This window comes from Brassica napus, chromosome C4 (assembly GCF_020379485.1).
Source record: "Brassica napus cultivar Da-Ae chromosome C4, Da-Ae, whole genome shotgun sequence".
In the NCBI taxonomy this organism is placed as follows: domain Eukaryota; kingdom Viridiplantae; phylum Streptophyta; class Magnoliopsida; order Brassicales; family Brassicaceae; genus Brassica; species Brassica napus.
Genome location: NC_063447.1, coordinates 8,071,828 through 8,086,035, shown reverse-complemented (window position 1 = coordinate 8,086,035; position 14,208 = coordinate 8,071,828). Strand labels below are relative to the sequence as shown.

At 37.9% G+C, this 14,208-nt stretch overlaps 1 protein-coding gene and 1 pseudogene across 3 annotated transcripts; one reads left to right on the top strand and one right to left on the bottom strand.

Moving 5' to 3' along the window:
• The first annotated feature begins 132 nt into the window (after positions 1-132).
• On the top strand, positions 133-7,056 carry LOC106396360 (annotated as a pseudogene).
• On the bottom strand, positions 6,859-12,515 carry LOC106396356 (ecotropic viral integration site 5 protein homolog). Of its 3 annotated transcripts, none has more exons than XM_022702282.2 (18): positions 12,360-12,515; positions 11,812-11,881; positions 10,243-11,472; positions 10,034-10,147; positions 9,832-9,890; positions 9,688-9,754; positions 9,550-9,601; positions 9,367-9,459; positions 9,200-9,283; positions 8,750-9,114; positions 8,561-8,622; positions 8,418-8,487; positions 8,253-8,333; positions 8,080-8,181; positions 7,858-7,982; positions 7,606-7,681; positions 7,339-7,486; positions 6,859-7,148 (listed from the first exon to the last, which is right to left on the bottom strand). In XM_022702282.2, the coding sequence occupies exons 1-17, from the start codon at positions 12,404-12,406 to the stop codon at positions 7,373-7,375; spliced, it is 2,811 nt and encodes a 936-aa protein (XP_022558003.1). In that variant the 5' UTR covers positions 12,407-12,515; the 3' UTR covers positions 6,859-7,148; positions 7,339-7,372. The 3 variants fall into 3 exon arrangements, with proteins under 3 accessions (XP_022558003.1, XP_048609258.1, XP_013692181.1); XM_048753301.1 differs by lacking the exon at positions 12,360-12,515 and adding an exon at positions 11,965-12,328 and having other exon boundaries at positions 8,561-8,633; positions 8,818-9,114; XM_013836727.3 differs by lacking the exon at positions 12,360-12,515 and adding an exon at positions 11,965-12,326.
• Positions 12,516-14,208: the final 1,693 nt, after the last annotated feature.

Sequence of the window (14,208 nt, the reverse complement as noted above, 5' to 3'; positions counted from 1 at the left end):
ATTTTTTTTTTAAAAAATTTGGGGGCCTTTTTAAAAAATTTGGGGACCTATGTTTATGTAGTTTTTTTCAAAAAAATTAGGGGTCTTAAGCGAATGTTTCATCCGGCGTTGCCCAGGACCGGCCCTGACCAATAGAGGGAGGTTTTGATAATATTTGTCGAACCCGTGGAGTCGTGGACCCACAGGATCGAAAACTGCAAAGAAAGAACATTCTCTGTAGATTGGCCGGCCCATTGGCTCCCCATCTATGCACTGGAAAGTGGGAGGAAACTACAAAAGAAGAATAAAATTCCAACTACATGAAAGGAACATCCGGCATCTACCTTTAGATAGAGGCAAACACACCATGTCATATATCACCTACTGAGATTGCTAGGATTTGAAGTTATCCATAAAAGATGATGAAACTATCAACTAATAGTAGTTCTTCATTTTTGAAATATGAAACTTACATTAATTTACTTTTAGTGGCTTATAGATTACCAGTATAATTGAGTCAAAGTGTTTGCTAATCTCACTTTGCAGTAAAAAAAAGAACTTCATTACAAGCTGGTCGTGTCTTATAATATATTTTTCATTAGAACTTTTTAAATCTTCCACCACCTCACTATTCTAAGTCTGAAAAGTACAATTACATATGTATTATTAATAAAATAAAAAGGTATACCTCATACTTGATCAGAAAACTTGGGACTCTTTGAGGCTTGACTCAGATGGGTGGAGAAGAAATGAGAGTGGAGCTTTCAGAGATTGGAAGAAATATGGGACCTAGTTTCAGGAGAAGCTCTTCGAGAAACGAGCCTGAGGATGAGGCAGAGTATGCTCTCCAATGGGCTGAGATCCAGAGATTGCCAACTTTTGAGCGGCTGAGATCATCTCTGGTCGATGAAGAAGGTGAGTCTGAGGAGAATGGGAAGAGGGTGGCTGATGTCACCAAGCTAGGAGCCATGGAACGTCATCTGATGATTGAGAAGCTGATCAAACACATTGAGAATGATAATCTCAAGCTGCTCAAGAAGATCAGAAAAAGAATAGACAGGTGAAAATATTAGATAAGGAAACAAACCTTGTGAAGCTTGAAACTGAATTGTTTACTTGCAGGGTTGGGGTGGAGTTTCCGAGCATAGAGGTGAGGTATGAGCATTTAAGTGTTGAAGCTGAGTGTGAGGTCGTTGAAGGGAAGGCGCTTCCAACTTTATGGAACTCCTTGAAGCACGTTTTCATAGTGAGTATACTATAATGCATATTGAAACTTGGCAGTAGCTAATGATGAGTTTTATACTCTTTTTCTCTTTCAGGAACTGGTGAAGCTGAGTGGTGTAAGAACACAAGAAGCCAAGATAAGCATACTTAATGATGTTAGTGGCATCATTAACCCGGGGAGGTTAGTTGCTGGAGTATCTCTCTTTTCATCCAAGCTATAATGAAACTCAACTAATGTCTCTACATGTTTCTCAAGGCTAACACTGCTGCTAGGTCCTCCTGGATGTGGGAAAACTACTTTGCTTAAGGCTTTGTCTGGAAATTTAGACAAAAATCTAAAGGTTTCTGGTGAAATCTCCTACAATGGACAAGGACTGAACAAGTTTGTTCCTCAGAAAACATCAGCATACATAAGTCAAAACGATCTGCACATTGCAGAGATGACAGTGAGGGAGACAATTGACTTCTCAGCTCGTTGTCAAGGTGTTGCTAGCCGAACAGGTAGATCTCTTCACAGAACAGTGGTCTTTTTTTGTGACAAACATAACTTATCTCTCTTTTAAACAGATATAATGATGGAGGTCATTAAAAGAGAAAAGGATGGTGGAATCATTCCTGACCCTGAAGTAGATGCTTACATGAAGGTTCACTCCTGAAACTGATCTTTTAACTCAGACAGTTTAGGCCATGTTCGCTTTTTTGCTGGATTTGGATGCAAATATTTAGATGTTGTTCGTTTGGACTCAATTGCTCTAGTATCTAGATGTTGCATCTGGATGCTAATACTAACTATAAAAACGAACAACATTTAGATACAAGATCTAGATGTTGTATTCAAATGCTACATCTAGATGACGCATTAAGTACACAAACGAACATAGCCTTAGTATATATCTTTTTTTTTATGCAGGCAATCTCGGTTAGAGGACTTAAAAGAAGTCTACAAACAGATTACATCTTGAAGGTAGTTTCTCTGATACAGTTGGTCCCTTCTTGATCAGATTCTTAAGTATGTCTTTATTTGCATTTTTCAGATCCTAGGGCTTGACATTTGTGCAGAAACATTGTTTGGTAATGCAATGAGAAGAAGCATATCCGGAGGACAAAAGAAGCGTCTTACAACAGGTTTGGTTCATAGCTAAGAATCATCCGAAAACCGGTCAGCTTTTTACTGTCTGAGAAGCTCCAAACTGTTTTTCAGCTGAGATGATCGTTGGTCCAACAAAAGCTCTCTTCATGGATGAAATAACAAACGGCTTAGACAGTTCAACCGCTCTTCAGATTGTTAAGTCTCTTCAGCAGCTAGCTCATATTACTGATGCAACGGTGCTTGTTTCACTTCTTCAACCTGCTCCAGAATCATATGACCTCTTTGACGATATTGTGCTGATGGATAAAGGAAAAATAGTGTACCACGGTCCACGAGACCAGGTCTTAAGCTTTTTTGAGGAATGTGGATTTAGATGCCCGGAAAGGAAAGGTGTTGCAGACTTTCTACAAGAGGTAAGAAACAAAAACTTCTGTTTCCTTGAACACTGACATGGTCATGAGTTGTTTTGCTTTGCCAGGTTATATCTAGAAAGGACCAAGGACAGTACTGGCTGCACCAGGCCTTGCCTTATAGCTTTGTCTCTGTCGAAACGTTTGCAAAGAGATTCAAAGACTTAGAGATTGGCAGAAAGCTTGAGGAAGCTCTCTCTAAGCCATATGATAGATCAAAAACCCACAATGATTCTCTTTCTTTCAATGCATATTCTCTTCCAAACTGGGAGCTGTTCAGAGCATGCCTCTCAAGAGAGTTTCTTCTTATGAAGAGAAACTACTTTGTCTACCTCTTTGACACGTTTCTGGTTATTATTACACATCTCTTTCCTTTTTTATAAGAGATTCTAGTGTTAATTCTGAAGAACCTTTATATTGGACAGCTTATTCTGTCTGCAATCCTCACCATGACTGTGTTTATTCGAACACGGATGGGTGTAGACATCGTTCATGGAAACTCTTACATGAGCTGCCTCTTTTTCGCAACCGTTGTGCTTCTGGTTAATGGTGCTCCAGAGCTTAATATGACTGTTGAACGCCTTGCCGTGTTTTACAAGCAAAAGCAACTGTGTTTCTATCCAGCTTGGGCTTATGCAATCCCAGCAACAGTATTGAAGGTCCCCCTCTCTTTCTTTCAGTCTCTAGTTTGGACCTGCCTCACTTACTATGTCATCGGATACACTCCAGAAGCCTCCAGGTGAGTCCTTGAGACCTTCTTTTCACATCTATTGGGACTATGTAGAGATTAATGGGTCATAAACTTAATCTCTAAAGAGTATGTGAATATATAAGGGGTTTGGACAACTTCAGTTACCGCCAATTGGTTTTAAATTGGAAACGAAAGAATCAAGTGTGAAGTAATGATCTGTGATGTTTCAGGTTCTTAAGGCAGTTCATTATGCTATTTGCTGTTCACTTCACAACGATATCTATGTTCCGGTGTATAGCTGGAATCTTTCAGACAGGAGTTGCTTCAATGGCAGCTGGTGGTTTTGCTGTATTAATCACCTTTGTATTCGCCGGTTTCGCCATCCCATATAGTAAGACATTTGTACTCTTTTTCATTACAATCTTGTTCCAAAGCTTGAAACATGACCTTGGTCTGGTGCAGCTGATATGCCAGGGTGGTTGAAGTGGGGTTTTTGGGTGAATCCTATAAGTTATGCTGAGATTGGACTCTCTGTAAATGAGTTTTTAGCTCCAAGATGGCAGCAGGTACTTTCTATCAATTCCCTTGTTTAGAATTTCATTTAATTCTCCAAAGACTAATTAGTATTCTGTTCTGGTTATGTTTGGAGATGCTACCTACAAATGTTACACTGGGGAGAACAATACTTGAAAGCCGAGGACTGAACTATGATGATTACATGTATTGGGTCTTCTTATCTGCATTGTTTGGTCTAGCCCTCATCTATAACACCATTTTCACTCTTGCTTTGAGTTTCTTGAAATGTAAGTTTCAACATATTAGGGCAAATAAATGCCACAGAGATAATACTAAAGAGCTTCTGTTAACACAATGACAGCTCCAACGTCATCTCGTGCCATGATTTCCCATGACAAGCTCTCTGAGCTGCAAGGAACAAAAGATAAATCAGACAAGAAGCAAAACAAGTCAACAGAGACAGAAGAGGATTCAGGTTAAACATATTTGTCTTTCTTGTCAGACAAGCAAACTATTTCTTCTCAATTTTCCCTCAATTTATTCAACAGGGAAGATGGTGTTACCTTTTAAGCCACTCACCATAACATTTCAAGACTTGAACTATTACGTCGACGTTCCTGTGGTAATAGTTTCATTCATATAACTTAGCATTACCACTGAATGACCACCAAAGGTTATAAAAAGCCATGGATCTTTGCCAATATCAGGAGATGAGAGGTCAAGGATACACTGAGAAAAAACTGCAGCTTCTCTCCAACATAACCGGAGCTTTCAGGCCCGGCGTTCTAACGGCATTGATGGGAATCAGTGGAGCCGGTAAAACCACTCTACTAGACGTTCTCGCCGGAAGAAAAACAAGCGGATACATCGAAGGAGACATCAGAATCAGTGGATACCGTAAGGTCCAAGAAACGTTTGCAAGAGTGTCTGGCTACTGTGAGCAAACGGATATACACTCACCAAACATCACAGTCGAAGAGTCTCTCATTTACTCAGCTTGGCTCCGTCTAGTTCCAGAAATAGATCCTGAAACCAAAATAGTAAGCACTAAAATGATTCTAACAATCTAACACTGTGACCTAGAAATGACCTAAAATTTGGCTGCAGAGATTCGTGAAGCAAGTTCTGGAGACGATCGAGCTGGAGGAGATCAAGGACGCGTTGGTGGGAGTTGAAGGAGAGAGCGGGCTGTCGACGGAGCAGAGGAAGCGTTTGACGGTGGCTGTTGAGTTGGTGGCGAATCCGTCGATCATATTCATGGACGAACCAACCACAGGGCTGGACGCAAGAGCAGCCGCCATAGTGATGAGAGCTGTCAAGAACGTAGCTGAGACTGGACGTACCATCGTCTGCACTATTCATCAGCCTAGCATTGACATCTTCGAAGCTTTCGACGAGGTACAACAAGTGTTTCTAACTTTATTTATAATGTTTTCTTTTTTATAATTTAGTTTATCAATGTTTTCTTACAATAATGTTTTTACCGTGTTCAGTTGGTACTTCTGAAGACAGGAGGTAGTATGATTTACACTGGACACCTTGGACAACATTCTTCTCATGTCATCAAGTACTTTGAGGTTAGCGTGTTATACAAGAAACAACTATATATTAACCCTGGACCTGACATTTTAGGTTCTATAACAGAGTATCTCTGGAGTTGCTAAGATTAGAGACAACTACAATCCAGCAACATGGATGCTAGAGGTTACTTCACAGTCTACAGAGACTGAACTCAACATTGATTTTACAACGAATCAGATCTTTACAAGTGAGTAGAACTACTAAAACCTGGCCTACACGTTCATAAACTGTATAAGTCTGATGAGGTCATGTCTTGTTTCCGCAGAAGCAACTCTGAACTTGTTAAAGATCTTAGCAAACCGGATCCCGGGTCAACCGATTTGCATTTCGACAGAACTTTTGCGCAGAGCTGGTGGGAACAGTTCAAGTCTTGTCTATGGAAGATGAGCTTGTCTTACTGGAGAAGCCCTTCTTACAACCTGATGCGAATCTTTCACACTTTATTCTCCTCTTTAATATTTGGTCTACTCTTCTGGAAGCAAGGCCACAAGATGTAATATAACTAACTTACCAAAAAAATCTACAAACCCTAAGTTTCATTATTACTATCTTTACTAATTCACTTTCCTTTTTTGGCAGAGATACTCAACAGAACTTGTTCACAGTCCTCGGAGCAATCTATGGCCTTGTCCTCTTCTTGGGAGTAAACAACTGCGCTACAGCTTTGCAGTACTTTGAGACAGAACGTAATGTGATGTACCGCGAAAGATTCGCAGGAATGTACTCTGCGTTCGCCTACGCATTGGCTCAGCTTGTGACCGAGATACCTTACATATTCATCCAAAGCGCAGAGTTTGTGATCATAATATATCCAATGATCGGTTTCTACGCTACTTACTCTAAAGTCCTTTGGTGTCTCTACTCAATGTTCTGCAACTTGCTATGCTTCAACTACGTCGCCTTGCTCCTCATCTCCGTGACTCCGAACTTCATGGTCGCAGCTATTCTCCAGTCTCTTTTCTTCGTTGCTTTCAACCTTTTTGCTGGTTTCTTGATTCCAAAACCGGTAAAGATATTTTTTGAACAATTCATTATCATCTATTTACCTATGGTTAATAGTGTTTTCTTGATGTTGAAAACAATGCAGCAAATACCAAAGTGGTGGGTGTGGCTTTACTATCTAACCCCAACCTCTTGGACGCTCAACGTGTTCTTCACGTCTCAGTACGGTGATATTCATGAAACGATCGATGCGTTTGGAGAATCCACGACCGTTGCGAGATTCTTGGAGGAGTATTTTGGGTTTCATCATGACCGTTTGGTGATTACAGCCGCTGTTCTTATTGCGTTTCCAGTTGCATTGGCTTCTATGTTTGCCTTTTTTGTTGCCAAACTCAACTTTCAAAAAAGATGATGGAGACCACAAGGATATGTCAACAATGAACACTATTATGCCAACAAGGAGATAGTTAGCAGGTTCTTGTTTTCAGTATGAATTCTATCAAAATAATTGTAAAATGTACTTAAAGTGAACTGCTCTTTTGTGCAGAGTGTTAAACTATTCTAGTCAAAATTAATAAAGAAACATTGAGCAAAAGTTTGCAGGTAAGCTCTTGAAGTTGAAAGCCTTGAAAAAAAGCTTAAGAGTGGGACTTCATCAGAAAAATGAATTTCCGGCAAAGCATGAGCCCTCTTCAACGACCTGTATAGACAGAATCTGCAAGAAGATTTTATAGCAGGTTCAGGATCTTCAGAACACCAATGTGTTTAGGACTCCACAGACACCACAATCTGTTTAGTCATCTATGCCAAACACATGTGGGTCACAGATCAATCTCATCTCTTAAATATGGGCAGAGAACTCACAGGAAGGTGCATGTGATGCTAGGAGAGATTTGAAAAATTACCTAAATGTTATAGCAGTATAAGACTCTTTGTAGGTTAGCGTTTTGTCTCCGGATTTAAAAGATCTTCTGATTTGCTTTCTTCAGGAGATTTGGCTTCAGATGTTGCATTACTAGTGCTATCACCATTTGTTTCTTCAGGCTCTTTTGCCTGTTACTTAAAACATTGCATTAGTAGGTGCGCAGAGTTAATATCATTATAAAACAGATAGGTGAACCATATCCTAAGCTGAATATTTCATCAGCTAGAGAGTGTTAAGTACACTTCACCTTGTTCCTCTCGCGCCAGCCAAGCCCAAATGATAGGAAGCCTGTCTTCTTTTTAAGAGTCTCCTGTGGAGCAAACCTACACAACATAGAAGAAAATAATTATCATCAATCATATGGACCTGGGCAGTAGTACTGAAGGTACACAACTCACTAAGCATGTTATAAAGAAAAAAAGAAAAAAGAGAGAGCTATGTGGTTTCCTGTATAAGTTTTGGAAGATCTATAAAAGGTAAGAGCTGAGTTATGATGTACCTTGGAGATGATAGTGCTTTATTTTGACCTGACTCATATTGCAAAGTAGCTTCTAGTGTTGTTTCTGCTGTAACTACTCTCTTCTCCATTTGAGCGAGCTGAGCTGCAAGCTTCTCATTCTTTTCCTGTATAATGAAGACATTTTGCATATGACTTGTCATTTTTTAGGTAAAAGCCGCAAAATAGTCATGTAATGTAATGAGTTTGCAGTAACCAAATCACCTGAAGGACGTGTACTGCATATTTTTGTGCAGCTGCATCCTGCTCTGCACTTACCCGAGCATCTTCAGTGAGCTTTTGGTCTTGCTCAACTTTCATCAGGACCTGAAGTATCCACCGAACAAACATGTAAGCAAGGATAACACTTGTGGGAGTAACAACTATATGGAACAGACCTGAAGCATGGCTGTTTCTTGTTCCTTTTTGTCAGAAAGTGCTTGCTTTAGATCTCTAACTTCCTTCTCCAGTTCTTCAATCTGTAAACATTTAGAGTTTTTACTTTAAATGAATTCCTTTGCCACCTGATAACAACTTCTGGAGGAGGTCTATAAAAGATTTACCCTTGCACTTAGTTCCAGTCTGTTATCTTCTTTGACCATCTCCATCAAAGCAATCTCTAGCTCCTCAGCTCTGTACAGAAGGAATAACACATAAGATTAGTACCGTCTTGTTGCAACAAATGAAGTAACAGTAAGTCAATAACCTTAATACAGCTGATCTTTTCTCCTCCAACAGTCTGCATAGTTCAACCTTCAACCATACCGCCTGCACAATAACTGTTATGGATGAAATTTAAAAGGAGTTGCATATTATAATAGATTTCTCATACTAATCATCTACACAAGATCTTCCTTGATGAAACTCAACCATGTTAGCAAAACAAATGAGTCACCTGCTCTTGAAGATCTGGTAAAGAGTCTAATTCTAAATCAACATTTGAGCCATCTTCTAGATTCTCACCCTCTTCCTTTTGAGTGTGTTCACCTAAGATAGAACCTTCATGTTTAAAGCTATATAACTTAGAAGCCAACCCCTTCTTGTCTTTCCAGACACGACCTTTCTGCATTCTTTCCTCAACTATCTCTAACACCGCCGGTCTATGTATTACTCTAAGCTCCTCTAGTCTAGCCTCATTCGTCGATAAGTACCCCATGCATGCGGTCAGAACAAGCTGACTGCTATCAAATGTTGAACTAGCAAGTGCTTGTAATGAAGTAATAGCATCTCCTGCATCTTGTGTGGCAATAATTGCGGGACCTAAGGAGATAAAGATAAATAAAAATCTTCACAACACTTAAAAGAGTGTTACATTTGATATGTACAGAAAGTATTAGTAATATACCATATAGTTCCATTAATGCAAATGCTGTTCTGAACAAGACTACACGGTTCCCTTCAAAGAGAAGCACATCCCACATCCTCAAAACTAGGACCAGAAGAAACATACAAGATGAAACACACAACTTTAGTTAAAGAAAGGATGAGAAAGGAAACTTTCTGAGTTCTCACCACATTCCCAAGGAAGTATATTTACAAAAATAGATAGAAACCATGGCCCAGAGATCCATGCTACCTGCACTCCCAAGTAATCCAGATGATTAACTGCACCAGGAGCATTATTGGAATCACATTGTTCTGTATAAAGAGGGAAAATGAAATTTAGATGAAGAGATCAAGAAGAAAAAAACTAACCGAGTTTTGGGAATCTTTCTCTCATCAACTCTTCAAAAACTAGTTGATCAACCTAAGAGAAAAGTGGTTACAATACATCTTCTTACACAAAAGGTTGTTAAAAGCAAACAATCAAAGTCCATTTCCATGAACTGGCACCTGAGATTCTATCATCTCCTCTGTATAGTAGCCATCAAAATACTCATCAATGACTCCAACCAAAGTCCTGAAATTGTTTCAGTAACACATAAGTCAGCTCATTGTAACATACCAATGCATGCCAGAATGTTTGTATCAACCAACCAAAATGCATTTTCCTCTGGCATCAACAGAAGAAAGAGGCCAGCAAAGAAGTTCATAGCCTGCATATTTCCACAGGGTCATTGTTGGCTTAGACAGGAACAATTGTAATAATTAACTGCTAACTGTAATGATATTAGAGATGCATTACAATTAACATATCTTTTGAGACTATGTACTCAGTTAAAATAGAAGCTTAAGTCACCTGGCAGTATCCAACAGATGGGTTGTGACAAGCATAAGCTAGAAGTATCCTCCTTAAGGAATCTCGACCATTCTCATTCAAAGCAGGGTGACCTGGGAACGTCCTAGGTATATCCTGAAGAATCAAAAAAAAAAAAAAAAAAAGCAAGAAGATTGATCATGATCACCACTTTCAAAACCAAAAAAAAAAAATAAGCAACAAGAATAAACCTTTTCAATTTGTTTCTTCCATTTTCTTTGAACATCATGTTCCTTGCTTTCATCAAAGTTAGTTATGTGAGCCAACAAATCATGATAGTAATTATCCACTCGTCTTGCCTTCACACCTACAAAGGCTTGCCATACCTCTCCTCTGAGATCCTTTGGTACTCCTAAACGAACAAGTACTTCAAGCTCTTCAAACCAAGGGAAGAATGGCTTTGGAGTAACACTACTACTTTGAGCATCATTCTCTTCTTTTACTGAATCCGATCTACCAGCGGAAGTCTCACTGTCATGGTCAGTTTCTTCTCCGACTGATTCTCCAATGGAAGACAGTGCTTTGTTTATCCGTGAAGCATGGTGGCTCCGACTGTTTTTCACATACATTACGTTCTTAACACGAGTGCACATCATATCCTCTATGGAGGAAAGACAAGGTCTAATGTCAGCCCATTCTATGACTGAACGGGACTTCTTGTGTTGTTGTCCTTTTTCATGACATTTATCTGCTTCTGCCACAGGCTTTTCTGGTTCATTCTCTTGTTGAATGTGTGCATGATCTTCGGTTACTGATTGAGATTGTTTCTCTTCATCAGGTTCACTTTTGTCTGAATGCTCCTTCTCCTTGTCCTTTTCAGATTCAAGTTGCTCCTTCACAGGTTTACTGTCTTTTTCAAGACTCTTCACTCTCAAATACTGTGCCTCCTTGTCTGGTTTGCTCTCTTTTGAAAGATCATCAACTGTTTCAAGACCACCTTGCTTCACCTCTTCACCACCAGGTTCAGACTCATGTTTCCCGTTTCTTGAACCCTCCCCTGAAGCAGTACTCTCCTCTTCAGATTCAAGTTGCTCATTATCATCCTTCACAGGTTTGCTGTCTTTTTCAAGAACCTGTGCCTCCTTGTCTGGTTCAAGTTGTTCATTATCATCCTCCACAGGTTTGCTGTCTTTTTCAAGAACATGTGCCTGATCCTTGTCTAATTCATTCTCTTTTGAAAGCTCATCAACTGTTTCTGAGGTACATTGTTCAAACTGTTGCACTTCTTCATCACCGAGTTCAGATTCATGTTTCTCCTTACTTGAACCTTCCCCTGAAGCAGCACTCTCCTCTCCAGACCCCGAACCATCCTCAGCAGGGAATGTATCCTGGAACTCTTCTTCAGAGGAACAAGGTTCAGGGGAATGGTCAAGCCGGTCAAGAAAGTTTTTCCATTTCTCTCCCCTCTCTGTCTCTTCCTCCTATTCCAGTAAGTAGTAGTATTTCAATTAGCTTAGCTCATATATTATGAGTAGCAGGGAAGATTGTACAGAGCTTACTAGTGAGAGAAATCAAGAACCATTAACCAGCTTCCTAAACTATTTAACAAAAACTGATTACTAAAAGCAACTCACTACATTTCCTGTTCTCTCTTACATTCTTGCATGTTGCTAAAAATAAAAGTAAAAGTTTTATTACATGAAACCATTATGCAACAACATAAACATGGCATTCATAACACTAGTAATGATACCACAGAGATTCATTTACTATATTTATCTGAGACGACAGCCAATGTAACATGAGAAGAAATCACTCACCGTATAGATGCTAAGGTATTCGTGATATCTTTGAACGTGTTGAGGTCTCAAGGCAAATCCATAGGCGTCCCTGCAAACAATATCAATCCATCTTCATTTCTTTGTAATATTAATCATAAATTACAAAATTGATCAAGAAACAACAAAACTTACCTGGAATCTACCTCCAGTGAGCGCTTGCTCACCAAAGATAACAACATATTTCACAAACAATAGTATTTTTAATTCCCATAGCTTTCTTTTACTTAAACATTACACCGATCTCACAAATTTCAAACGATTTTTTTTTTGTTTTAATTAATCTACACAAAGCTTTAATCATGCACCGAAAATTAACAACAACAAAACACTAACACGACAATTTAAGATCAAAAGAAGAAAATTAAAGTTTAGGATCAAAGGTTTGGTGCTTCGGGAAAAAAAATGGAGAACCCCAACCCCGCAAATGGCAGATCAAGAAATGGTCAATGTTAGATTATCGATTAATCAGGAGACAATTAAAAAATATATTTAGAAGAAGAGAAAAAAACAAAAAAATGTTGAGTCACCTGTCTTTGAGATAGTTGTGGACAACAATCAAGTGTTTCTCCGCCATGATCGGGTCATATCCACGATCACAATTGTTTTTTATTTATTTTATTATTATCTTCCATGAAACATAAAAAAAACAGATGATCTTCTCATTTTCAAATTCAGCAATAAATAAATGTTTTTTTTTTTTTTGAGAAAAATAAATAAATAAATGTTTATTGAAAGAAATCTCCGTAATTTCATAACATCTATACTGTATATTAATTTTGAAGATTTTTTCTTTTAAAAAAAACTGAAATTGAGCTACACAAATAAATTGAGATAGGTTTCATCATTATTGTATCCAGTACTAGGGTCGGCCCGCCTTACGGGCGGAATATTATTTAATTTGATATTCACTAAATACTCGAGTTGAAATTTGTTTTAAGATTCAAGAATTTGGTTATCTGTTATGTCTTACTTATTAGTATGCGGTGGTATAGTTGTTTTTCGATTATTCTTGCTTTGGTATTGTATCAAATTAACTAATTGTCCAACTCATAATTATAGATGTATAAATGTGGATTTATGATAAAGTTTGATGACAATACTGTCTTTTTTTTTAATTCTTATTCATAGTGGAGTGTGCATGTCTCAGAAAGAGGCCTATAACAACTTTTATGTTTTTGTGTATGGATTTTAAATATATATTATTTTGTATAATGCATACTTGCTCTACAACATTTCCTTGTAGACTAAAAAAATTGTTTTCTATATTTTTAAAAGAGAAAATATATAGTCAATACATATATTTAGTCTAGAATATAACATGGACATATGTATTGACTATATATAGAAGTTGGGTGTTATTTTAAAATGACATATGTATAGAGATTTTTCAACCATTACTTCAGTGGCACAAAACATTTATAACTGTAAATACCTTCTTTTAAAAGCAAAACTAATAAAAGCGTGTACAACAAATGTATTTTGATATATATTATATGCATCAAATTATAAAGGTTGGAAACATTGCAAAACTGTTTGGAGCAAAGTTTTTAACTTCACGATCTTCATCTTGACGTCAGTTCAGTATCGGCCCTGGCCACAAGCAGAAGAAGCATGGACTTCCAGCTGACACGATAATAAGTATTTTCGCGGCCACATATTTATAAAAAGTGACTTTAGCCTAGTGGTTCTAAGAGAAATTACCAGTGCTAGAGGTGTTGGGTTCAATTACCCTTAACTGCATTCATTTATTTTGGTCCTAAATATAAAATGGGACACGTGTCACTCCTAAAACGCACGAATTGATGATGTGGCTTCACGGGAGAGAGGCGAACATTTCTTTATATATATAGATAGATAGATAGATATAGTATCTCTAAAATCTGGAAATGGACGCCTTAACTATACTACTATTAGTGGATCTGCTTCGTTATTGTTGTTGTTCCTATTCGCAGCCACAATTATATCCACGGTTTTAAATCTACACCAATCTTAATTTATATATTTTTTTAAACTCACGGCTCTTTTTTTAAGTCCACAACACTTTTTTAATTTATGTTTTTATAATTGCTCTGCAGAAACAAATTCTTACAGCCCAAATTTAAAGACTTTAAAAGTTAAAAATATAGAGCCAAATCCAAAAAAGTCACATCAATATTTCTACTGCCAAAAAATGAAATCACAGCTCTTACCAATCACATCCAGTATCTCGTTATATCTAGTCCTTTATATATTAATCATAGAACATTGGATAAATGACAATTTTGAAAAACATGCTTACGTATGAGCGTTCTTCAGTCTCTCTTTATGATTGGAGTGACTTTACTAGAATTATTAAAAAGTGATATTAAATATACCACTCAATACTTTAATATATAT